Source organism: Ochotona curzoniae, unplaced genomic scaffold (assembly GCF_017591425.1).
Source record: "Ochotona curzoniae isolate NIBS_2020 unplaced genomic scaffold, NIBS_Ocur_1.0 contig_883, whole genome shotgun sequence".
NCBI lineage: Eukaryota > Metazoa > Chordata > Mammalia > Lagomorpha > Ochotonidae > Ochotona > Ochotona curzoniae.
The window spans coordinates 68,941,160-68,968,998 of record NW_024466599.1 but is presented as its reverse complement, the minus strand read 5'-3'; the positions used below and the strand labels follow the sequence as shown (position 1 = coordinate 68,968,998).

The 27,839-nt window shown below is 40.5% G+C and overlaps 1 protein-coding gene and 1 non-coding gene across 2 annotated transcripts in view; one reads left to right on the top strand and one right to left on the bottom strand.

Annotated features, from left to right (window-relative positions):
• Positions 1-12,423, bottom strand: part of VWA3B (von Willebrand factor A domain containing 3B) — a 231,064-nt gene extending 218,641 nt beyond the window's left edge. The window contains exons 1-2 of the mRNA XM_040994133.1: positions 12,256-12,423; positions 5,325-5,551 (exon numbers count right to left, since the gene is read on the bottom strand). Coding sequence (XP_040850067.1) covers positions 5,325-5,520 — 196 coding nt within the window. The 5' untranslated portion in view covers positions 5,521-5,551; positions 12,256-12,423. The remainder of the gene's footprint in view (positions 1-5,324; positions 5,552-12,255) is intronic.
• Positions 131-236, top strand: LOC121165445. The gene has a single exon (XR_005885238.1). It is a non-coding gene; the product is annotated as a U6 spliceosomal RNA (small nuclear RNA).
• Positions 12,424-27,839: the final 15,416 nt, after the last annotated feature.

The window sequence follows — 27,839 nt, the reverse complement described above, 5'->3', positions numbered from 1 at the left end:
AATTTCATCAAGAAGAAATTAAACATTTACAGTGACGGATATGTTTTCCCTGATCTGACTGCACAATGTAAACATGATCTCCGCTCCTCAAAAAAAACAAAAACAAAACAAAACAAAAAAAACACAATGTGTGCTCGCTTCAGCAGCACATAAACTAAAATCGGAACGATACAACAAGATTAGCAAGGCCCCTGTGCAAGGATGACACACAAATTTGTGAAGCATTTCATATTTTCAGAAAAAAAAACCACATTGCATGCTATCAATATGCATAGTTATTATGCCTCAATTAAAATTTTTTAAAAATTAGGGCCTGGCATGGTAGCCTAGCAGCTAAAGTCCTCATCTTGCATGCGCTGGGATCCCATTGGGCATTGGTTGTAATACCAGTGGCTCCACTTCCCATCCAGCTCCCTGCTTGTGGCCTGGGAAAGCAGTCCAGGACGGCCCAAAGCCTTGAGAACCTGCACCTGCGTGGGAGACCTGGAAGAGGCTTGGAGCCCCAGGCTGCCAGCTTCGGATTGGCTCCACTCCAGCCATTACAGCCACTTGGGGAGTGAATCATCAGATGGAGGATCTTCCTCTCTGGCTCTCCTCCTCTCTGTATATCTGCCTTTCCAATAAAAATTCAAAAAAAATTTTTAATTAAAAAAAAAATTAAAGACTCAGAGGGTGGACTCAACAGCAAGATGTGGAAGATAAAGCAAGAAGTAAATCAGAAGACAGAACAATAGAAAATATACAATCTAAACAACAGAGAAAAAAACAAACTAAAAAATATGGACATAGCCTCAAAAGCATGTGGGAGTATAAGAACACCACTTAATATTCAAGCCCCTGGAGTGCCAGAAGGAGAGGAAAAGGCTTAAAATGCTATCAAAGAAACTAGAGCTGAAATTTTCCAATGCTGGCAAAAACACAGAATGTGTAAGAATACTATATGTGTAGTAATATATCACCAATACCATATGTATTCATCAAACCTAAAGCTTTTTCCTAAATGCAAACATATCTACTGTTAGATTGCTTTTCAGCCAAAGTACTAGCCAGCACAAGAAGACTAGAAAAAAAAAAGTACAGACATATAGATACAAAAGCAAGAAACTGCCACACTTTTGTGGATCCAGAAATTTCTGACAATGTACAAAAGAAAGCAAACAAAAAATTTTGGAACTAAAAGTTCAGCATAATATGACCAACATTTAAAAATGAATCATATTTCCATACATTAGTAATCAACATACTTACATTTTAAACACAAAATTTAAAACACTATCATTTTGCACTGCTCAAAAAAAATCATTTAGGTATAAATTTTACAAAACATGTGCAGGATGTGGATGTTGAAAATTATCAGCTGATGAAGAAACTCAAAATAAATGTAAATAAATGGAAAGCTATCCTACATCCAATGCACTAGAACATTCACCACAGCGGAAATAACAATTGCTCTAAATGATTCATATTGAAATCCCAGTAATATTTTTGAAGATGTGGCTATAGGCATTCTAAAATTGATTTTGAAAGGTAAAAGAACTAGAGTAACTAAAATATCTTTGAAAAAAATAAAAGGGGCTGGTGATGTTGGCACAACAGGTTTGGCTACTACCTGCGACACCAGCGTTCCGAATCAGAGCACCAGGTCCAGGTCTTGCTGTTTCACTTCCACCAGTTTCTGACTAATGTACCTGGGAAAGCAGTACAAGATGGCCCAAGTGCTGGAGTCTCTGCCACCCAGGCTGGATACCAGGATGGAGTTCTAGGCTCCTGACTTCAGCCTGCACTCAGGCTTAACCATTACAGCTGCTTGGGATGTCAACCAGCAAAAGGAAGATTTTTCTCTCTCCATCTCTCCTGTACTCTTCCTGCCACTTTGTTTTTTAAATACATAAAATATTAAAAAAAAAAAACAAAAAGAAAAGAAAGTAAGAGGAATCAATCTGACCAATTTCAAGGCATTATAGAGTTACAGTAATCAATACTGTGCAGTATTGATAGAGAAAAAGACAAAGGTTAACAAAACAGAGAATCCAAAAACAACTCCATATAAGTAAAAACATCCAGATTTTAACAAAAATGCAAAGGTAATTCAAAGGAACAAATAAAAAGTACTAAGCAACTGGATATCCATAGTCAAAAAAATAAACCTTTTATAGAAACTAACTCAGAACATTCAGAAAAAAACAATTGGAAAATCAGCATAAGCAATGCCTTTGCGAAGATTAACCATTCTATATTCTTGATTGTAGAAACTGTTAGAAAAAAGCTATACTGGTAATAAAAATATGTAGAGTTACAGACATGCCTTACACCATGTCAAATTTCTGTTTATAATGTTACATTATAATTTTATAAGACATGATCATTGAAGAAACTGGATGATGAGTGCATGGGACCACTCTGTGCTATCTTTGCTACTTCATAAGGATCTGTACTATTTTAGAATAAAAAGTATGAGTGGAAAAGAGACCTTTAACCTAGGGTTAAGACACCTGCATCCCATAGTGGAATACCTGGGTTCCTGACTCCAGATACCTGTCAGAACAGACCCCAGGACGCAGCAATGATGGCTCAAACAACTGGGTTCCTGCCACTCAAGTGGAAGAATGGGATGATGCTCCAGCTCTCAGGTCCTGGCTTCTAGTTTCAAGCCCGCCCCCTCCATCACAAGCCATCAGAGTCTTTCTGTCACCCTGTCTCTCAAATAAAAGGAAAATATTTTCTAACAAAAGCATATCGGTTTGTGGCCTCTTTCTTTTCTAATATATATATATATATATATATATATATATATAAAGTAAATGGATGAATGAGTAAATACATAGAAATTAAGGTTTAAAAAAAAGACACTTCCAGATACACAAAAATTAAAAAAATCTGTCATCAAAAGACCTGTACCACAAGAGATGCATAAAAATAAATTCTTCAGGAAATAACACCAAATGGAACCTCAAATTCCACAGGAAGGAAGAATAGTATAAGTGATAAATATGTGTACCTTAGAAGGATCAACTTTTTCCCTTTAAGTTTGTTCAGGAAAAAAAAAAGAAAAACATCAAACGACTTTCAAAGGAAAAAATAAGACACTGAAATGTCAGATTCAGAAATAAAATATGCTAAGATTTTGGGACAGGAATGAAGATTAAGTGAAGCTATATTGTTGCAACACTCTTAAATTTAATATGAAGTAGTAGGGAATTAATTTTTAGTAGACAAGGACAAGTTAAAGACATAGTCACTAGAGCAATCACTGAAAACATAATACAAAAAGGTAAATATAAAATGTCTATTAAAATTTAAATGAGAAGTGAAAATCATATTCAATAAAACACTAAAACATTCAATTAGGTCCAAAGAATTCAATAGGAAAAACAAAGGAGAAAGAAAAAGATGGGGCAAATAAACGTTAAAATGGGAATACACCAGTTTTTATATTAAAAGTAGACAACCGAACACTATAGTTAAAAGACAGAGATTATAAGATGGTGTAAAATGCAAAATCCAACTAATATTCTATCTCTGAGAAGTATCCTTTAAATAAAGACTACAGATATTTGAGGGTAACATAATGTAAATATATGTGTAAAATTGAAGCATAAGAAAGCTGAAAGGGGTATATTAATATCAGAACAAGCAAATTAAAACTAGGACTCTTACCTAGTACAAAACATACACGCTTCAAACATTAAAATTATCAGGCCATCAGAAAGATATAACAATTCAAAATTTATGTATATTCAGAGTTTTGAAATACATGAACAAAACCGACAAAGAACAAGAAAATTACTATATGCATGAACCATCTCCAACATTATCAGTTCTCTTAACCTAGTTAACATGTACCAGTAATACCTAACAAGAATGGAATGTACATAGAATATCCACCAGGACTGACTGATGCCAGATCATAAAACAAATCTAATGAAGTTTCAAAAATCTGAAATCTAATTCTTCAATGAAATTAAACTAGAAATCCAACAACAATAACAATCTTTGAGAGCTTGTGTGTGTGTGTGTGTGTGTGTGTGTGTGTGTGTGTGTGTGTTCCTTATATGGGAATCCCGCAGACTCTGACTGTGGCAGACTGCTCCCTCCAGAACTATGTAAACAGCACAGGGCTGTACAGACTAACGAGAAAGACAACAGGAGAAAGCATGACCCAGATGCTTAAGAACCAAGTCTTGAATTTTATGTGGAATTCTAGATTGTCTGTAACAACCACATCCCCTGGGTCATTTCTTGCAGTACAGCACAGAGCTGCCAAGAAAACTGAGAAATCTGTTGTTGTTGCTCTTTGTTTAATGGTATTAAGCCTGGTACAATGGTTCTACTGGCTAATTTTCCCCCCTTCAAGCACTGGAATCCCATATGGGCACCAGTTCATGTCCCAGTAGCTGTTCTACTTCCCATCCAGCTTCCTACTTGTGGCCTAGGAAAGCAGTAGAGGATGACTCAAAGCCTTGGGACCCGTTACTTGCGTAGGAGACCCAGAAGAAGCTCCTGGCTCCTGGCTTAGGATTGGATCATGGAAGATCATTCTCTCTATTTCTCTCTGTAGATCTGCCTTTCCAATAAAAATAGATAACATTTTTAAACATGGTATTAATGGCTGCTCAATAAATATCTGTTAACTGATTAATTGACTCATTCATAATTAAACAAAATCCAAGGGCATTGCCCTGGTTAAAGGAATGCTTCACAGATAGGATGGGCAGGATGGATCCTACAGAATGGGCCACCTCACCCACTGTTAAGATTCTCCAATAGCCCTGTTTCCCAGGCTGTGCATTTCAGTAGCACAAGTTAACACCTCATTAAAACAAACCAACAAACCCTCACATGTTCATGCCTTTCTATGAAGGCCAATGCTACAAGGAGTTACGATCCAACATTCCAGATAATGATTTTGCTTGGTTGAATGGGGTATGACAACATAACAGGTCACAACAGGAAAGCCGTGTGTCCTCCCTGAAACCACACACAGCTATTGCCTTAGTCAGTGGCCTCCAAAGGGGCTTGCACATCCCAGGAAACAAACAAAATCTGCCAGGGTGCAGATGAACACAAATGATTCCTACTTCATTTTTTTATTTTATCTTTTTTTAAATTAAATCATTTGGAATATTTAAAATCTGGACTGATGAATGCACATCTATCCTCTGCTTCTGTCCATCCATCCATCCATCCATCTATCAATCATCCACCCATCTGTCCATCCAGGAAGCAGAAGCATTTTCAATGGACAGGGACGTGAGATCCGCGCAAGGCCAGAGTGTCTTCAGAACTAATGCAGGCTCCTCAGAAGCTGGTTGTTTGTACTTTACCTTCACAGTGCGGAAATCCAATCTGTGACAAAATCTGTTTCAGGGTCAATTTGTTGCTTTTAAGGCCATGAAGTTGAAGCCATTTCTCTGATGAAAGAAGACTTTGCTCAGCCAAGGCTGTTCTGGTGTGGCTCAGTACTTCCTGCTTCTGTAACTGCCACTCAGAGATGGAAGAAGACAAACCTGATTTCTCCATCTCCGCTTCAGGATCCAAGTTACAGCGCCTCCTGCAAGGACAGTGGTCAAACTCAGACTTCCTGAAAACTGGGAAACAAACAACAGAGGAGTGGTTCCATACGAATTAGAATATACCTAGCAAGTGGCATTCTATTTGGTTAAAATTGAAATACGATGCATATTTGTTGGTAAAGAAGATATTCACATACATTGCTAAGAGATAATCAGACAATTCAATATCCATATGTACAAACACAGAAAAACATCTAGAAAGATACACGCCAAGATATCCCCAAGGAAGTTTTCTTCTATTTGTTAGAAATGTATGCGGTTTTGCCTTATTTTTTTAACTATTTAATTGAAAGGCACAGTTAAAGACATAGAGAATTCTTCCATCCTCTAGTTCACTCCCCAGGTGGCTGCAATGGTGGAGCTAAACCCAGCAGAGGCTAGGAAGATAAAACTTCATTTGGGTCACCCACATGGGTGGCCAGGAGCCCAAGGGCTGACCATTTTCCCCTGTTTTCCCAGGCCATTGGAGGGGGCTGGATCAGAACTGGAGCTTGTAGGGACTTGAACCGGTGTTCATTAGCAACAGCATCACAGGCAGAAATTTAACCCACTGCACCACCATGCAGGCCTGCCTTATCTATTCTGTATAACTACCTGCATTATTTAAACATTTCTAAAACAGCACTTACATTTATAAATGGGGGAAAATGCAAAGCCTTCAAAACTTTGAAAAATTAAAACTCAGAACCTTCACTGGTTCTGTGTGACTCTGATCACACCTGACATTTTGTTATCAAAGGTGATCAAGAGCCCAAAAAACCCTGGGAGGAAACGCACCTGTTGTACATGTGCAGGGGCTAGCTGGGAGATGGTGGCAGGTGGGGCCAGGTTCAGCACTGTTGGAATATGTGCACTTACCCTCTGACTGTTTTATGGTCTGGGACGTGGCTCTGCAGTTGGACTTCAGCACCCTGACTCGGGGAGTCAGATGTTCTGGGATGGAGTAAACTTGAGGCAACAGACATCGCAATAAACTTTGGCGGGCCTGCCAGTCTACGCATGAGGAAAGGAGTGGTGCCACTGCAGTGCAACCTTGACCCACTCACCACAAATGGGCAGAGCCACATAACTTGGAGGATGTGTCAGAAGCTCTGTTCACATCTGCTTCCAGTGAATGCAGGGCATAGAAACTGACACACCACATTGTAAAACAACAACAGAAATATTCTCTTTTCCCCTTTTCTAAAATTCTCATTGTATTTCTTGAAAGTCTCAATGTTATGACAAGGGCATTTATTCAACCCAAAAATCAGCTGCAGGCCAAAACAGTGGCATAGCAAGCCAAGCTTCTGCCTATGGCACCAGTATCCCATATGATCACCAAGCCAACTCCTGGCTGCTCCACTTCTGAGCAAGCTCTCTGTTAATGTGCCTGGGAAAGCAACAGAAGATGACCCAAGTGCTTGGGCAGCAGCACGCATGTGGAAGACCTCAAGAGGCTCCAGGTACTCGGTTTCAGACTAACCCAGTTACAGCTGTTGCATCCAACTGGGGAATGAACCAGCAGACGGAAGAACTCTCTCACTCATTCTTTCTCTCTCTCTGGCTCAGCTTCTCCCATAAAAAACAAATAATGTTTTTTAAATCAGCTTGACTCAAGCCACAACATGCTTTATTTTTTCAATAATTGAGAATACTACTAGCCAGCATTTTATTTAACATTATGTCATGTGCAGTGTATATTTATTCCTTCAAATAATCATATAAGGTAGACATTATTTTTATTTCCACTTAACAGATAAGGAAATCAAGTGAAAGAGACTTAGCTACAGCATCACAGGTGGTAAGAACCTCACAGCTAGCATGGGTTGTGCATGATTTCAGACCAGGCCACCCTGCTTCCAAGTCTATGGTCAGCGGCCTTTATTACAGTAAGAAGAACTGCAGCAACTTCCATTTCTTGGCCAGTCATTGGGCAGGTCTGCGTGTGTGTGCACTATCTCACAGATTCTTCACAATCCTATCAGTGACACACTGTTAACACCCTGATTAAACTCGAGCTTTATGACTCAGGGAATCAGAAGCTTCGAGGACTGAAAGGACTCATAAAACAGCTTTGCTACAGCCAGGAAGTAGCAGAAGTAAGAATCAAAGCCATTACTTAACTACACCACTATGTTTACAACTAACCTCCCCCAGCTCCACCCATGGGACAAGCTGGCAGCTGTGTTCCAGTGGGACTACTTTCTGGGAATCCTCCTAAGTCCTCACTGAAAACAAAGACCTCTACCCCTGGGGTTCTCAGGGCTCAGGTTCAGCAAGCTTCCTAGCTCATCACTTTCCAGCTTTGAAAGATTATGTATATTCCTTTTAAGGTGGGTGTGAATTTATATTTTCCCACATTAAGGACACTTTAAAAAGTTTGTGGAAAAGAGAATGAAGAGATAACTTCGACTTGGTTTGGAATTGTTAAAAATTTGTTTCTTTTCACTTTGAATGGCAGAGAGGCAGAAGAGACAGACAGAGATCTTTCTATTGGTTCACTCTCTAGTGGCTGTAACAGCTAACCATCTGGGCCAGGCCAAAGCCAGGAGTCAGGAACTCAGTCTGAGTCTCCCACAGGGGCAACAGGAACACCAGGACTTGAGCTATCACTGCTGCCTTCCACAGTGCACAGTAAAAGGAAGCTGCGCCAGAGGCTAAGTAGCTGGGACTTAAATCAGGCTCCCCAATATAGGATGAAGGCATTCCAAGCAGCAATTTAACAGCTATGCCAAATGTCCATCTCATATATCTTTATTTTGGTACAAAACTTTTTTTTAATGCATGGATGGTTTTTCATAACTATTTTCAATGAAATTTTTGAAGACCCCTCAAGTTGAATTCAAAGCCATACAAATTCATATTATTGAAGATTTCAACTCTGTTCTGTAAGAACTCAGTTTGGGGATTGGTGCCATGGCTTAACAGGCTAATCCCCCACCTTCATCACTGGCATCCTACATGGGTACTGGTTTGTGTCCTGGCTGCTCCACATTCAATTCAGCTCCCTAATTACGGCCTGGGAAAGTGGTAAAGGATGTCCCAAGTCCTTAGGACCCTGCACTCATATGGAAGACCCTGAGAGGCTCCTGGCTCTTGCCATAAAGACCATTTGGGGAGTGAAACAGCGAATGAAAGATCCTTCCCCTGCCTTATCTTTCTTTCTGTAAATCTGCCCTTCAACTAAAAAAAAAAATCTTTTACAAAAAGAACTCAGTTTGATGAGACTATTACAGTAGTAGTTGTAAAGCTTTACACAGGAATGGAAAAGTTTATAATCAAAGCTCAGAGGCAGACATTTCATTTAGCAGGTAAGATGCCATGCCCCACTCAACAGTTTTGCTTCCTGATTCCAGCTTTGTATGAATCCAGACTTTGGTGATGGCTCAAGAAATTGAGTTCCTAACACCCACATGGGGGACTGGAACAGGCCCAAACCTGGACATAGCAATCATCTGAGAGGGATTTCTCTCTCTCTCTCTCTCTAGCATTTTTAGAAGCTCAGTGTAAACCTATTCTGCCACTTTAGGCAAGAGACTCCACCTCTTTCCAATACCTGAACACTCTTAACTCCCAGCTACTGCAAGGAACAACTATGAAAACGCTGAATCATCCATGATAAGCCTTGATACATTAGAAAGAGTTAAATATAAATAAGTTACCTGAAGTCATTATTTTTTAGTAATTATATTTTGCTTCATGATTCCCACTTTTACTCAAACATGCTTTAATCCCCTAATCTCCAGTCAAACTGAATTATGAGGTTCAGAATCACAGAATATAAAACAAGGGTAAGATTAATATTCTTTGACACAAGGAGCATAGCGGCACAGTGGGTTAAGCTGTTGCCTATGATGAACGCCCCTGAGAAGGCAATGAAATGGCCCAAGCACTCGGGTCCCTGTCATCCACATGAGAGAGCCGATGGAGTCCTCGGCTCCTGGCCTCAGCCTAGCCAAGCTCCAACCACTGTGATCATTTGGGGAGTGAACCAGTAGATAGAAGATCTCTCTCTCCCATTGTAACTCTGTTTTTAGAGTAAACAACACTTTAAAAAAAATCTGACTTTCTTTTGGGTCTCTGTCCACAAAGACTCTACATGAAGTTCTTATAAATTCGGTTAATTATTCTTGCAGAAGCCAGAAAGGGAAACTCAGAAGACTTTTTTTTAAAAAAGTATTTCATCATTTGCAATTCATCTTTTTCTCTCCCATAAAACACAACCCCCTGCTTCACTCTGCTTGTTGGAGGGAGTCACATGTTCTAGGTGAAAAGGGAGCACTTTTATGCAAACCACCCCCCCCCCCGAAAGGTTTTCTCATTAAAAATTGAAATGAGAGTCAGAGGAGCCAAAAGGCCACATTCTTAAACAAACAGCAGATTTATTTATGATTTATTTATTTCATTTGAAAGACAGATTTACAGAGAAGGACAGAGAAATAAAATCTTCCATCTGCTGGTTCACTCCCCAAACAGCAGCCAATCTGAAGCCAAGAGCCAGGAGCCTCCTCCAAGTTTCCCGTGTGGGTTCAGGGTCTCAGGTACTTGGGCCATCCTCCACTGAATTCCAGAGTATAAACAGAGAGCCTGATCAGAAACAGAGCAACCATGACACAAACCAACACCCATATGGGATCCCAACACTTGATGGTGGAGAATTAGCTTATTGAGCCACACATCCAGCACCCATGGGAACACATTCTTGATCTTAAACCAAAAGCAATCAATTCTCCAGCCTTACAACGAACGGTAAATGTTCCATTTCCTTGTGCCTCCATTTGACTTTAAAAAAAAAAAAAAGTTTTAAACAATGTGAGTAGCTCTATGGGATCTGAGAACCTGCATGACTCATTGTGATTCAGACCTTAACTCTAAGGTTTTATAGTCTGAGAATACCTGTATTGTCAGAAATGAAGCACCTGGAACATGGAACACAGCCAGAACAAACAAGGGAGGAAAGAGAGAAAGGCCATCTCCCAACTGAAGTGATTGTTCTATCAAATAGGGTAAAGACTTCTCTGTCAAGAAAGCATGCACAAAGCCAGCACCTGACTAAGTTACACCTGCCCTCTACTCCCCCAAACACCTCACTCCACACAGAGCTGGCGTGCTTTCCCCACCTCCAAGCTGGTCTTATCCACGTCCTAGATGGATTCTAAGCCTGCAAGGTCAATTTCAAATGCTACCTCTTCCATTATGTCTCTCCTTGGGAAAGCTCTAACTTTTGCTTTGATACTTCCCAACTCTGGCCTTGGACTGTAAGAAGGGGGTCAACAACTTTAGTGGCAAACCAGATGTAGGTCTCAGCACAGTATTAATGTACAGCAGACATTATGTGTGACTCTCCCAATGATGGATCCCTCAGAACCAACTAGAACTGATTTGCAAAGAATAAGAAATAGCTGCCTCTTTGAACAGAAGCTTATTATTCTCTGGATATTACTATGTTATTTAGTATTATTCAGTGTTTTTCTTTTCAAGGGGCTGTTAAAAACCAGGAATCTCAGGCAACATATCCCAGCAGAGTATTGCCCTATATGTGAAGAGCTATTTCAAGAGTCACTGAGTTTGGGGAAATAAGAAGGGATTTCTCAAACAGAAGGAGGAAGTGTAAGACAGAGAAGAGAAAAAACAAAAAAGGAAATGAAAGTCTGAGCTGAGTTATGGGCAGGTCAAGTATTCAGGGGTGGAGGGGAGGGAACAGAAAAATTAAAGTGACACATGTCCAAAGGTTCTAGCCAAAGGAAGGAATGGCTTCATGTGCAGCCCACCCTGGACTGCTACAGTCTGCCCAGGCTGGGCCACCAGGAGATGCACCAAGGCCACTCAGGGCTGATAGTGTTGAAGAAGTTCTCATGCCCTAAAAAAGAAGATTCTGTGTGGTCAGAGTGTGAGGGACAGCCCAAGATTCAGAGTCCATTCATTCAGCTGCAAAGTTTGAAATGCTTCTACCTCAACACCTCAAATTATCAATACCTCAAATATCCCTTTATCTTTGCTGATTCTGAAAAAGAAGTCTGGGCTGGGTGACTATATCTTGGGATTCTGAGGAGAAAATCTGAGAATAACTGGAGTGTGCTAGAGGGAGCTCATTCCTGAGGAGAAACAAAGATTTTACAATAAATAAATAAATAAATAAATAAACCTTAACAAAGGAAATTTTATGCCTATTTAAAAAGGATGAAATAAAGTGATGTGAGTGTGGAAGGGTCATATGATTGTGCAAACTCTCTGTGGGTGTGAGAGGCAGCCAGACGCTTTTCCAGGCAAAAAGGTATGGAAAACTTTGGAGCAGGAGGGTCACTTATAATTTTAGACTGTTCGTAGTTATCACTCTTCATTAGAAAGTTTTTCCTGGTTCTAGCATTACTATGCTACAGAGCGCACGTAAACTTCACCGTCTTAATGCTATTGGCCTACGGCTCAGACTAACTTCCAGAGCCAGAGCCGGTTGTCCCCCCAGACACCTCCACTCTTGCTGGAAGTGAAGTGGCAGGAAAGCGCTCTAGAGCAGGAAGGGTCGGACCCCCTGTCTCCGACCAGACCCGAGTAACCAAATAGTAACGCGTGCGCTTTCCCGCTACTGTTTAGGCATCTGCAAGATGGGTGTAATGCAGCCCAGCTAGGACACTAAGGCAGCTTGTTGGAAGGCCCGCGACTCGGCGGTTCTGAGGTGGAAAGGGTGGTGTCACGCACTTACTAGGTAACCTGTCAGATGGAGGGCCAGACGGCTCCCATTCAGCAAACGTCCCATCTTCCGGAGCCGGTTTGCCCAGAGAGAGGAGGCCAACCGGGCATCCCACCGGGTTTCTGGCCGGCCATAGCTTGGCGCGAAGGATTCCAGAAGCGCGGTTTCTCAGTAACCCCGTTAATCGAGTTCAGACTGCAATGGTCTGTTGACGTCGGCGTCGCCGCGGCTGCTAGGACACAGCCAATCGCGATGCGGCCCGGCCCCTAGGTCCCGCCCACAACGGTGAGGTCAGGCCCAGGCTCGAGGGGGCGGGCCTCCCAGGCCGGCTCCTCAGCTCTTGGAGGCAGGAGTCGCTCCAGGAGAGCCTCTCCTCTGGTGCCGAGGTAGGAGCCGCGCCACAAGAGTGGGGCGGCTGTCGGTTGCCACTGTGCCTACTGTGAGGGGGGAACACTCACAGTCCTGAGTATTAAATCGATAAACGTACCCGGTGAGGCCCCCAGGAGGAGGCAGGGTACGAAGAGGTGATGACGCGAAGCCCCGAAAACTGAGGGGAGGCTAACAGACTTGAGAGAGCGTTTCAAAAGGATTTTTGGAACTTCTGTCGACACTTTTTGGTGTACAGAGGAGCGTTTTGCCCAGGGTCCTCTTTTTTAGCCCTGTGTCCTCTTTTTAAATTTCACCTCAGAATTGTGAGGAGATACTCTTTACGTGCGACACGGGCACGTCAAAAGGTCCTGGAAAAGAGGTAAATATTAATCTGGTGCAAACTTTTTTTACTATCCATGCATAGTCCTTGCAATAATACCCATTTTCTGTGAACTTTTTAAGACCTCCCTATGCAAGATTTCAAAAATTGTTTCACCAAAATAAACATTTTCTGATTCCATTTTCTATGAGCATTTTGATGGACCCCTCTAGGATGGAGGAGAAAAAGCTTAAAGGAGGTGGCACAGGTGGTTGCAAATGCTCAGCCGTGGAACCTGGGTGGAGCTGAGACAGGAAGAACTGGGAGCTGTAATTTCTGCAAAGTTGCAATTTTGGAGGTAGAGGTTGCAGCTAAAATCATGTTCTATTAGAAAAAAAAATGTTGCTGTAAGCATTATTTTCTGCATTCAGCTTACTTTAAACCTAACTTTAGTTTGACCTTACCTAGTAATCAAACGGCTGAAAATATTTTCTAGATTTTTTTAGTCAATATGAAATAAAGCCATGCTTATGAAGAGCTTCTTTAAATTTTTACTAGAACATCTCACAGACAAGTATTGTTTTTAGTATATTGTGTTTTTGATTTTAGACCAGAAGAAGTGACAAGATCACTTGAGTCGAGGGTCTAATAATAAAAACATAGTTAATACTGAAACTGAGAAATTCTGTCCCCAACATAAATGTCTGGCTCATCCATGTGGGCTTATTTTTCTTCTATTCTTTTAGAGCCCTTATAATTTAAAAAGTATTGAAATGTTTGCTCCTCTATTACAAATCATTCCTTGAAGTTATTGCATGATGTATCTGGAAGTGACACCTATCATTCATACCAACAACAAAAACTTGACAGGACTTAAGATTCTGTTCCAAAGGGTAGTAGGATTCTAAGAAATCTTCCACTCTTGATCATTGCTATGCTCACTTTTATCAGACTGAACTAACACTTAAAATAATAGAATTTACTGAATGCAGACAATTTTCTAAGTGCTTTAAATATATTATTGAATACAGTCACCTGCAACAAAACAGTTCAGTCAATGACAGACCACTCCCGTGATGGTGCACCCATAAAATTATAGCACTTAGTGGCATTGTAGTTATCTTAGTTTGTGTAAGTCCATGCTATGGTGTTCACATAATGACAGAGACACCTGATGGTGCATTGCTCAGAACTTACCCTGCCGTTAAGTGATGCATGACCATAGTACTTAGAAAAGCTCCATGAGGGAGCAACCATTAATTATCCCCACTTTATAGATAAGTAAACTGATTAAGCAACTTCTTCAAGGTCACTCAGCTGGTAGCTCCAGAATTTGAACCCATTGCAGTCTGTCTCCACACCCTGCCCTCTTAATTATATGCTGTATTTATTAATTGTTGTGCTTAGTTTTCTCTAAAAGGAATTTTCTGTCATCTCAGTTTACAGTGTCCACTTTCAGTTTGATATTAATGCCATGGTGAAAACCCTACCAAATTTGAATGGATTTTTTTCAAAGGACATATTTCGGATTCAAATGCCATAAAGCAAGTCTGTTTTATAATTATTACCCTTCCCTCCTACACTTGTTAACCAACACCTGTGCTATGCAACATTGCTTTTAAATAAACTGAATGGAAGGCTATTATCATGTCCCAATAGCAGGTTAAGAAGGACTGAACATTATTTTACATACAAACAAAAAGCCTCAAATATTTGAACATGCCAAAATCACCCTTCAGAATAGATACTGGTAAGAAAACCTGGCAAATACTCCTGGAATGAAACTTTATTTCAAAGTTTATTTATTTGAAAGGAAGAGAGAGCCCACTTCTATCCACTGGTTTGTTCTCCAAAGGCTCACAATGGCCCTAGCTGGGATTCGGCCATAGTTGAAATCTGAGAACACAGGTGTCGCATGTGAGTGGAAGGAACACAGTTACTTGAGGCATCCCCACTGCCGCCCAGGTTCTATCTTAGCAGAAAGCTGGCTGGTTTGTCTTTTTCTTCTCTACCATGAGAAACATCAGAGTACCAAGGGAGAACCACAGAAGAGATCCTAACGCCTACACTTGGTTCCATCAACCTCCTGAAATCTGAGCCAGTGACTTCTGTGTTCTCCCTTCTTAAGAAGTGAAGGAGGAAAAACTAAAGAGAGGAAAAGGATAATGATGGAATTAAAGCATTCTCATGAAACAATCTAATTGTAAGAAACCTAGATAAAATGACAGGAATCAGCCAGTTTTACAATAATTGTCTTTAAAATTTCCAAAACTACATGTCTTTCTGACAAGCAATTTCACTTCTAGGTTTTCTTGAAAAATACACAAAATTATTTTTGTAATATCAACATAATGGACATCATCTTAATGTCCACCAGTCTTAATGTCCACCACAGAGTGCTATGATACATTTTTATTGTGATATGATAGTAATTTAATAAACAAGGTAAATTTATTTGTGATAGAGCTCCAAGATATATTTTTCTTTTTTTAAAAAAAGATTTATTTTTATTATTTTTTTATTGGAAAGGCAGATATACAGAGAGGAGAGACAGAAAGGATGATCTTCCGTCCAATGATTCACTCCCCAAGTGAGCACAATGGCCAATGCTATGCCGGTTCGAAGCCAGGAGCCTCCTCCAGGTCTCCCACACGGGTGCAGGGTCCCAAAGCCTTGGGCTGGCCTGGACTGCCTTCCCGAGCCACAGGCAGGGAGCTGGATGGGAAGCGGGGCTGCCGGGATAGAACTGACGCCCATATGGGATCCCGGGCATGCAAGGCGAGGACCTTAACCACTGCGCCATCACGCCGGGCCCCAAGATATATTTTTCAAAAAACATAAAATTATAGAGCATATAGTCAGTGCCATGCATTTTATACAAAAACACACATAATGTGCATATATTATATATATATATTAATATCAAATGCACAATACTGATTATATGCTCCATAACTTGATTTTTTTGAAAAATGTAATGCATATACATAAGCCTATATGTATATTAGTGTGCATATATATAGGCATATATATATACACTAATTTCCACTTACTTGAGAATGGAATTATAAGAGAGAATGTACTAGCTCCTATCTACTAGTTTATTCCCCAAATGTCAGAAGCTGGGAGGCAGGAGGAACCTGAGCTGAATCCCTCATGGGTGGCAGGAACCCACTTGCTTGAGCTATCTTCACTGGCTCCCAGGGAATGTACTAACAGAAAGCTGGAGTCAGGAGCTAGACCAAGGAATCCAACTCAAGCACCCTACTGAGGGACCCAGACATCCTAAATGGCACCTTAACCACTACACAAAACTCTTACTGCTTATATTCACATGTATGATTCTACTCTCAGCCCATTGGCCAGAGCAGGTCATGTGATCCCACTTTTAGGGGACAGAAAAACATGGGAAACTTAAGGATACTCCCTTGGCAGTGAATATTTCTTTCTGTTGTTTTAAACCAAAGCTTAGGCCTTTGGTGCACAACATCCAGGAAGCGTCACAGAAGCTCTGTGTTCCAAAGTGCTGTGTGTACCTCCAAGGAAATGAAGGAGAGACTAGGCTTCCTGGTTGAACACAGCTGCAAGAGTGTGTTAAAATATCCATAGTGTGAACATGTATATGTGTGCACACAAAAGCACACACACACACATATATATATATATATATAGAGAGAGAGAGAGAGAGCTTCATCTAAAGTTACATAGTCAGAATTCCTTGCTCAAATATGCTAGCGTAGGGATAGGGTTTATAATATTTGTGCCAAAGGTTTTTGTGAAACATGTATATGATAATGATTATTTGAAAATTATCTATACATATTCAAAAAGCATCTACGAAAGACACCATTATGATGTCATGAGTCCTCATTCAAACTCTACAAACTTGTCAACATTTACTTCTATGCAAGCATGTTTCTTTTATTGAGTGGCTAATTTCTTTTTTTTTTTTTCAAGACAATAAAAACTAAGTGGCAAATAAAATTTATCTTGTTGCAATGACAGCCAAAGAATCTCAGGGCAATGCTGTAAACTCACCTGCAGTGCCATTCTGATAACATTAGCTCCCTCCCCTCTTTTAGCTCTCAGTTCCTTTAATTCTGTTCCAGTCTCAGCATACTTGTGCGTGCATAGAGGACTGGCCTTTAACTGTTGCTTTGTGCCTTTAAAGAAATGAGTAAGGCGTAAAATACCCAACAGGATGACAGAGACATCTTTGTACAGTGTCACCCACAGCCTGTACTGGCGCTGAAGGGCCTGAGCAGAATCATGTGATGAGGGGTGCACAGTGAGCTTACCATCACTGGGAGTGAGCAGTGGGCACACACAGCGCAGAATTCAGTGGTCCAAGGCACAAAGGGCTCTGCCATCTTATTTTGAGGCTCCATGAAGTAGGCATGGACTGTCACTGTAGCTAGGATCCCTGTGGGACAGGCCGATCCCCCTAGGCCTCACATACTCAGAGCTCTGTATAGGATAAAGCCCCTTATCGCTTCTGCTCTCTTGAGTCGGTAGAAATTTGCCTCAAAGCCCAAAGTCCATGAGTGAGCCAAAAAATTTTAAGAGAGCTTTTCTCTTTTTTTAAGATTTATTTATTGGAAAGATATACAGAGAGGAAGAGAGACAGAGATAAAGATCTTTTGTCTGTTGATTCACTCGACAAATGGCCAAAATACCTGTAGGTGTGCTGATCCCAAACCAGGAGCTCAGAGTCTCTTCCGGCTGCCCCATGTAACTTCAGGGTGGCTTTGAGCCACCACTTGCCAAGGGTTTGGGCCATCCTCAACTGCTTTTCCAGGCCACAGGCAGAGAGTTGGATGGGAAGCAGGCCATCAGGATTAGAACCAGCATCCACATGGGATGCTGGCGTGTGCAAGGCAAGGATTTTAGACACTAGGCCACCACTGCTGAGCTGGAGCCAAATTCTTGAATCATTAACAAATCAGTTATTGGTTGTTTGAACTGCAATAAAAGTTTAAACTAAAGTCTAATTGTCCAAATGTCACTTTTGTCTTGTAAAGGCTTCTTGAACTGAAAATGATGGTTCCCAAAGTCTACATAAGGAGTCAGCTTCTTCCTTCCCTCCATGGAGACCTTTGCTGGCTTCCTGATGAGTGCTGAGCTCCAGTGCCTCAAAAGACTCGGGCACAGCTTTGAAAATCCCAAGTGTGTTTCCCGCAAGACCAGGACAAGAAGTAAGTTATATGTTAATTACCTTGATTGGATCAGCATGCATTCTATACATGTATTGAAATTCCTGCACTATACCCCATAAATATGCTGAATCCTTGTAAATCAAGAAAAATCTTAATTTTTAAAAAGTAAATCTAGGGAATAGCATTCCGGCATAGCCAATTAAGTCTCTGTCAGAATGCCAACATCAAGTCCCAGCCACTTCATTTCCATCCCAACTACCTGCTGACATGCCTGGGAAAGCAGCGGAAGATGGTCACAAGTTGGGCCCCTGCACCCACATGGCAGATCCAGGTGTAAGCTCTTGACTTTTTGCTTCAGCCACCCAACCCTGGCCATTACAGACATTTGGGGAGTGAACCAGAAGGTGGAAGCTTTCTCTGTCTCTCCTTTTTCCTTTGCTGGATCTCTGCCTTTCCTTTTCTTTCCTTCTGACTGTCAAATAAATAAATGTATCTTTTCAATGAAATTTTTAAAAGAATGGATTATGAAGAATATGAAAAACAAATTTCATAGAACCACACTGTGGAAGAATAAATTCATTTAGATAAGAGAAGCAAAAGTAACTGTGTCTGCATCCACTGAAATGAATCTGGATGCATAAAATTAAATGTCCCCATGTATAAAGACCATTATAGACTGAATATTTCTGTTTCCCCAAATTCTAGGTGAAATCTAACCCTGAGGCCTAGTTCCTTCAAAAAGATAAAGAACATTTTTTAAAAAGAATCTATTGATTGATTAACTTGAAAGGCAGAGTTAGGCAGAGAAAGAGGGAGGGAGAGAATCTTGCATCTGCTGTTACACTCCCCAGATGTCAGTAACAGCTAGGACTGGACCAGGCTGCAAACAGGATTCAGGAGTTTCTTCAGTGTCTCCCATATGGCAGTAAGGGACCAAGCTCAGGCCATTTCCCCTGTCTTCCTATGTGCAATATCAGGGAGCTGGATCAGCATTAGAGCAGCCTGGACTTAAACCAGTGGCCATGTGGGATGCTGTTCCTGCAGGTGGCAGCTTACCCTTATGTGCCACAGCACGATTCCTGAGACTGAAACCCTTACAATGGGATTAGTGACCTAAAAAGAAGCCAGAGATCTGGCTGGCTCACTTTCTGTCACCTGGGGACACAATGGGAAATAAGCACTTGCAATCCAGAAGAGGTCACTCACCTGAAACCAAGCATGCCAGCATTCCTGGACTTCCAGTTCCCAGAGTTACGAGAAATAGATTTCTATTATTCATAAGGCTCAGTCTATGAAACTGAACTTACATAGGGCATTTTGTTATTTATTTATTCACCTGTTTTATTATACATGAGAATCTCAATGACTGCACAATTGCTTATTGTAGTGAAATGACCTTCAATTTTAAACACAAGCTTCAATTATGGCTGCTTAGAAAATATTATAAAACTGAAAATCATGAAATAATTTCCATCCCTGGGATACACCTAACCCTACCCAGAATACAGTATGAGAAGTGTGAAGCGTTAAAGAGTCAGAGATGCTGGGCCCATGCACCCACATAAATATACTAGCTGTATGACTTTGGTTAATTATACTCTCTGGTCACTTTTTTCGTGTGCTGTGTCTCCCATCTCCTGTTAGGCTCAAATGTGAAAGATAGAGATAAATCTCTGTGCTCAGATACTATACACCAAAATTGCATCTGTATCTGAGCTTAAATCCCTAGGACAGGAACTAAATGAGCTCTGTGAAGGAGTGAGGCAAGAACCTCTGTCAGGGCTCAGAGCCAATGGAAGAAAGCAAGCTGTGAACATAGAAGCCTATAGATGCAGAGGACTGGACATCCCAGAGGACACAGTAGAAGGGAATACCTGAAAGGGGGTGGAGGAAAGGATTGCAGAGAGATGATAAAGAGGTTGACGGGAGGTGGATAATTGGTCTGTTAAGCCAGCTGAATAGACACTGGCTAGAGGTAGAAGAGAGGAGCTTGGCTCTCAGCAAGAGGATAGAATGCAAACTAACAAAAGGTTAATGCTCCTAGTAGGCCATCATGGAAAGAGCAGTAATGATAGTGAAATCAATGGATCCTGATGTTTTTGGTCAAGGAAAATCACTGAATTCCGCACCCTCCTCCCGAGTGACCCGCTGCCAGTAGCTTCAGATGCTCTTTTACCATGGCCAGATGTCTTTGAGCTTGTGGATCGACCCAAAGTACTTATGTGGAAGTAAGAAAAGAAGCATCAGCCATGCTTAAGGGACCCAGTCACTTAGGAAACCCCCTTCTGACCATAAGACAATAAAGGAATCTTAACATGAGTAGAAAGAGGCTTTAGTGTTTCCTGGCTTTGGCTCTTCCCACAGACAGCTGTGTCTGCAAATCTTTGATCAAATAGCACCTTCTTCCAGAGGTTTTCCTCAACAGGGACACTGGAAACAGCAGATACCCTTCCACCTCCCCTTCTTGTTCATAGCATATGTCACTGGTTAACTTTTATGGCTATTATTTGTTTGCCACTCTGGGATGTGAGCTCCTAAAGGGATCTTTGCGTGTCTGTAGGACCTAGAACAGTGCCTGACATGCAGTTGGTCTTCCACTGTTCTTTGCAGAATAAAGCCTATATCTGGTTGCTTTCTGCTAAGATTTGGATATTGGTTTGGGTAACCCCTAAGGGCCTATACCAAACATCTTACATGATTGGTATTAGGAGGGTGGGAACTTAATCTAATTATGTTTAGAGATGGGGTCTTTGAGAGATGATTAGATTGAACTAAATTGTTGGAGTGAAGCCCCATGATTAAGTTGCAATGGCTGCCTAAGTTGAGACGGAGACACCCATTGCTTGACCGTTCCCGCCTGTGCCATTTCAGGATTCTGCCAACAGGAAAGTCATCTGATATTGGACTGTGAGCCTCAAAAACCGTGAGTAGCTTAAGTATCTTGATGAGAAAAAGAGAACTAGTACACTATCTTATTGCGGATTGTTTGAAGAAAACAGCCACTTCATCAGATGGAGTGTGCTCATTGTTTGGCTTTTACCAACGAATCACACTAAAGGACTAGTAAGTAGTTCTCTTGATGAGTAGAAGCATGTGATCAACTACAGGGATACCATAGGAGTTCTAAATTGGGAACAGTGAAGCTTGCTGATGAAACAAATCCAGAAATACAGATCTAAGCCCACCATAAATTCATTATCTTGCTCACCTAACACGCAAAGGCAACGCCCCTTTTGACTCTGCCATCTGACTTTAAGGTGTTTATCTCTTCCTTAAAGGGAGAGAGTAATGACTGGGAGATCTCTATGGGAAAGACCTAGAAGGGACACCTGTCACTTTCACTTAAGTCCTATAATCTAGAACTCAGCTTCATGGCCACACTAGCTACAAGGAGACTAAGGCTTGAGATTTGGCTGCAGGTTCAGGAGAGGTGGTGAACAAGGAGCCTCTGTCACACACTTTTCTAATTGGCCTCGTTCAACCAACTCACAAGATGAATGATGTATGATACAGCATGTTGAGTGACTGCAGTCCCATCAGCTCCTAAGACACCTGCATGAACAATAGACAAGCACTGCTCAGCCAACTGAGAAACACATCTTGTCAGATATGTTTGTTCTCAAATCTATTAATGCTTATTTAATGCATTTTGTAATGTAATTAAATGTTTCAGTTTTAACACAAGTATTAAATGAGAAAAAGTTACATCTGTGAAAGATGGACTTATTTTAAAAGGATATTTTAAAATTTTTACTTATTTATTTTCATCCATTTGAAAGTCAAACAGAGAGAGAGAAACAGAGATATAGACATAGAAAGATCTTCTATCAGTTCATTCTTTCAATGCCCACAGTATTTGCACCTGGGCCAAGCCAAAGCCAGGAACCCAAACTCAATCTAAATGTCCCACATGGGTGGCGTGGACTTGAACACTTGAGTTATCACCTGCTCCCTCCTATGATTTGCTTTAGCAAGAAACTGGATCAGACGGACAGGTGGGATTTAAGCCTGATATGGGATATAGGTGTCCCAAGCCACATGATATTGTTATATGAAACACCAGCACCAGGCAGTTTTATTCACCTCATGGTTACAGAGTCTGGAAAGTTCTGATGCACTTCTTGATGAAGGTTTCATGCTACATCATAATGTGGTGGATGGTGTAACACTGCAGGAACAGTTTGAGAAGGAAAGAGAGAAAGAAAAGGAAAATCAAACATCTTATGACAGCTTGTTTCTAAAGAGCCATCTCAGTCATGTGAGAGCAGCATTCATCCATGCATGAGGTGTCTACCCCATCAAGCCAAAAACCACCCACTCGACCCTACCTCCCAGACTATTGCATTGGGGACCAAGCCTTAGCATGAATTTTTATGGGTATGAGCCCTACTCAAAACAGAACAGTTGCTAAGTAAAACTGTTTTAAGTTTGGAGTGAAACCCCAGTGCAAGACCAGGGCAGGGCACAGGTTTGCTAATCTAGATGTGTTCAACAGTCAACTTGTCTTATCCATAATTTAAGATTTATTTATTTTTATTACAAAGTCAGAGATACAGAGAGGAGGAGAGATAGACAGGAAGATCTTCCATCCGATGATTCACTCCCCAAGTGACCGCAACGGCTGGTGCTGCGCCGATCCGAAGCCAGGAACCAGGAACCTCTTCCGGGTCTCCCATATGGGTGCAGGGTCCCAAAGCATTGTGCTGTCCTCGACTGCTTTCCCAGCCCACAAGCAGGGAGCTGGATGGGAAGTGGAGCGCCGGGATTAGAACTGGCGCCCATATGGGATTCCGGCTTTTCAAGGCGAGGACTTTGGCCGCTAGGCTACTGCGCCGGGCCCGTCTTACCTATTATTTTAAATTCTACCTTCACTGCATGGCAGTCATTGTGCTCTGACTGTAAGTTTGAAAGAAAAAGAAACTGGTAAGTGGGACAAATTGTTAAAGAAAAAAACCTCCTGACTGTTAAAAGATAAATTTCAGAAAAAAGCAATGTCATGACTGTCACTCAGATGTAAAAGTGAATTCATGTTAAGTTTATTAAATTGTTTTCAAATAAAAGGAGCAATCACACATTCGAATCCTTCAAAGGAAAAGTCACAGACAGTAACACTGGATTGGACATACAAATGACACAGACGATTTTCCCCGGGGGAGAGATGTGTATCAGTCACCTACAGGATACAGATTTGTGAAAGATCTCCTAAAGAATCAACCTGATAAAATAAAACGGTACATACACTATTGACAAGGCATAGTTTTTCACTGGAGCACAGAAATTTGTTGTGCAACTTTACATCAAAAGATTGGAAAATGAACACATTTACATGAGCCAAGTTGGATGACATGTGTAAAACCAGTATCATTCTTTAATGTTCCCTACATTGCCAATTAACTGGTTAATAATTAGCCTTCATCAATCAATTAAGAGAAATTTGGTTGTGATATTTCCTTTCATTGAGAAAAATAGTTGTAGTAGTAGTAGTTGTTGTTGTTTTAAAGAAAAAAGAAATCAGTATTTCTTAGCTTAAAACAAACCAGGAACTGATTATCATCCAAATGCAGTAACCTCAAAAAATGAGCTTTAAAGTTACAAGCACTGGGAGAAACTGGGTAAAAGGAACCCAGGACTTCCCTGTGCTGTTTTTGCAAATTCCTAAGAATGTGTAATTCTTTCAAAGTACAATCTTTTTATAAAAAGAATATTAAAGTGCAGAACCAGGAGAGCCCCCCAAAGTTTCTACTTATCCTTCCCAGTGGACCATCAGAAGGAACAAAGCTGGCTGCTCTTCATATTCAAAATTAGCATTAGCAGATATCCCAGGAGACAACATTTTTTTTCCCCAGAGAAGGCGTTAGAAAATACCTGAGAAAGGTGGGGGAGGAGTGTGAAGAACTTGGACACTGACAGTGTATCTTCAACAGGAAATACACTTCCTCTCAGGTTTAGAATTTTAACTTTCAGGTTCTGTGCCATCAGATGTCATGATTAATAGAGACAGCAGCATCCATGTCAAGGCCAATTTCCTGGTTTTGATAACATACTACAATTACAAGATATTGCCATTATGAGCTGAAGGAAGAGTATAGAGAGTTCTATGTTATTAAAAAAAAAAAACTTCCTTTGAGTCTCCTACTTTTTAAAAAATCAAGTTTAGAAAAAGAAAAATGACATATGCCTCAAAATGTATATGGTTGACTTCAGAACTTTGGACAATTATGTTTTATTTACAACAGAGGCAAAACTGTTAAATTGGCTTAGATGCTGGATCCATTTTGAGATCAGATGCAATATGGACCATTAAAAGCTGCAAGTCTCATTTTGACGTTGTTAGAATTTCCTTCACCAGCTTCTTAAGAGTGATCATACTTATGAAAGAATAAACAAATAAAAGTGATTTTCTTTATATTGTCCGGGAAGGACAAATCTAAGAAAGAGCAGACTAGGGTCAGAAAAGTCCTGTTCCAGCAAAGATAAACCTTGTGGTTGTTTCTCTTCTGTCTCTGTAGATGTATGCAAAGTCAGAGATTTGCAGGAGACTTCTTTACACAAGTCTAAACATAGCCCCTGGCCTGACGGTTCAGGTTTCCCTTGAAAGGAAGAATGGCATCAGGTACACAAGTGTTCACTGGTCCCTGAAGCTATTGTTAACAACTGGGCACTCAGTGTTCCACTGCCTTTGAGGGCCTTTCAGTAATCGGACATGAGCTTTGTCAGCACAACTGTCTCCAGACAGTCCTCTTGGCTTCAAATGTCAACCTCCTGCTGACTCACAAATAGAACATCCATGTCCTCCGTGTGCCTTGTCCATTCTTTGTCCTAGAAGCACCCTTTTTTGTTTCCATGGAGACTCAACAGTTGGGGATGGGAAAAGATTTCTTTGCAAACTAAACAAGCTGCAAGGATTTTGTTTCCTCATTTGGAATAATGATAAACAAGACACAAATGTCTTGTGGCCATCATCCTTTAAAATAGATCTTCCTTGAGGAGCATGGAATTGTTTTGAGAAAGCAGATTTTAGAAATGTGTTAAAAGACAATATCTTATTGTTACTTATTTTAACAGAGGATCAGCTAGTGTTCATGTCACAATATCAGTCAAGTTCCAATGATGTAAAATATACTCTGCTGTGTCACATTAAGAAACATAAAGGATCATCATTCTTTCCTAGACGAAAATGAGCAAACTTCTGTCATATCCTTAACAGCATTGTAGCTGTAGGTTCAAGTTCCAAAAGGCAACTTGTACCAGAAAACCAATCCGTTTTAGGGTTAATTTCACTTAAAACTTGTATTATTTAGATAGTATTCTTTCTTTAAAAAATACTGAAACATAGGAAGAGTTTCTATCCCCAGTTTCACTGCTCAAATAATCACAGTGGCCAGGACTGGGTTGGACCAGGCTGAAGCAAAGTCAGAAACTCAATCCATTTCTCCCATGTGAGTGGCAGGAACCCAACTAATTGAGCTATCACTACTGCCCAGTCTATCCCTTTGAGCTATCCCAAGGTCTGCGTTAGCAGGAATGGGAGTCAGGAGACAGAAATGAAATCCAGTGTGGAATACGTGTGTCTTAATATCCAGGACAAGCATCCTATAGATGGTTTTCTAATAGTTAGACGACATATATGTAATAAAGCCAAAGATAGTCGTCTTCTTTTTGGAACTTTTTACCTAAATTACAAATTCAACAATAAATAAAGGCTAAACACATATATATCAAACAAAGCTTTATAATGGCAAAACAAATTGTGGCCATCAACCTGAATTTCAAACAGGAGGCCTTTGTTAAATAAACTATGTTATATATAAACAAGCTATTTAAAACAATGTGTGGAACACACATGTGATCATTTGGAAAGGTTTAAATACTAAGCAAAAGGAAAGACACCGATGGAGGCAAATCATTGTCACAATGGTTAGGTTGTTGCTTTGGGAGCCTTCACCCCAGTTCAGAACACTTGATTTGAGTCTCAGTTCCCCTTCTTCTCCCAGCTTTCTACTAATGTGTGCTCTGAGAAGCAGCAGGTAATGACTCGAAGACTTAGGTCCCTGCCACCCACTCCTGGCTTCAGCCTGCCCAACTCTGGCAGTTGTCAGCATTGTGGGATGGGAGCTTCTCTCCATCTGTCTCTTTGTCTCTGCTGCCCTACCTTTCAAATTAAAGGTGAAAATGGTAAATATAAAATGTAAAGGCTTCCCTTAAAAAAATCATCGATGAGCTATATCCTATGAGTAGCATAAAAGTACCAGAAGAAAAACAATCATGTGTCACTGCAGATGATATTCAAATAGTAAACAAAAGGACAATTTTCATTTTCTTCTCATTTATGTATTTTCTAGGTTTTCTATGATAAATATGTATTATTTTGTCACTTGAAAAGCTAGTAACTGTTTCCCCTTGAAATGAAAGAAAATTTCTTCCTACTGTTATTTGTGATATGAAAACAGGACAGTAATCAATTATTGCCTTTTAGAATGTATATGTGACTGCTTGTCTGTGCCTAAGCTATTTCTGGAAGACCTAAGAAACTATAGGTGTGGTTGCCTCCAATGAAGAAAAAGAAGTATTTAGGACATAGGTGAAAATAATGCTTTCCACTATACATTGTTTCGTATCTTCTGAATATATGGTCTACTAAAAATTAACTGAAACTTGGACATTATAACACAATCAATATTAACTGAGAGTTTTCTTTACCAGTCTTAATCAAGTCCTTAGCTTGCTATAGTTGGCAAACCATTGATGTCTGGAACCTCAACCAGCACATCATGTATGGGTTTTGTTCAACTACAAGAGATGCATACAGAGACTACATATTCCTAAAGCACATTCCTAAAATGGCTATTGTGTCCAGGAATCTAATTGCCATGGGCTGAACACTAAATCAAACTAGGTCTGTGGCTTCCTAATCACAAGGCAACCTGTCATTACTCAGTGCTGCTCGCTATATCAATAGGCTTGCTTTCTGCTTGCCACTTCTCTAATGCGGGGAGGAGAAAGGGTAAATGCAAGTCATTAATATCATTGACTGGGTAAACTATATTCACCTCAATGATCAAAATTAAACAGAGCCTAAGCACCATTGCTATAATGGGATCCCTATTCTATCCATGTGTGAGATACCTCTGCCAGTCTTATGAGGCTGTCAATCCTGCTCTTTTACTGACTGCCTTTGGGAAGTGCATGAGTATAGGGGTTATTCTGTCACACAAGGATCCCTCATCTGCCCTTCCCATCAAGTGCTGTCTACCCACTCCGCTAAACTCTGGCCCCACTTTGCCTGGATTCACTTTGCAGTCAGTTATGACTGTCTCTGTGAGCAGACCCTCAGCTGCCTAAAGGAACACTTGCTGTTTCTGTCTCTCTCACTCTCTCTTCCTCTAAAATTAAAAAAAAATCAAACATAACTGAAACCAAAGCCTTAATGCATCAAAGAATAACCAATAACACTCTCTCTAAAAAGGGACTCATAACCCCATATTTCTTGAAGTTAGTTTTGTAACTCCACAATGAAAATGTGTTAATCTTGTGTTTAAATTTTCCCATATTGATATACTTTTAAAATACTTAATTGTATTCTTAATTAACTAATGAATATTTGAGTGATATCCTGTTAATAAGATTTGGGTGACACTATTTACACATATTTACTTCTGTTAGTGTTTATTACCAGCTTTATATTGGCACATACTTAAGATATACTATTGTAAAAATAATCTCAGAGAATAGTAATATCATCTTGAACAGTC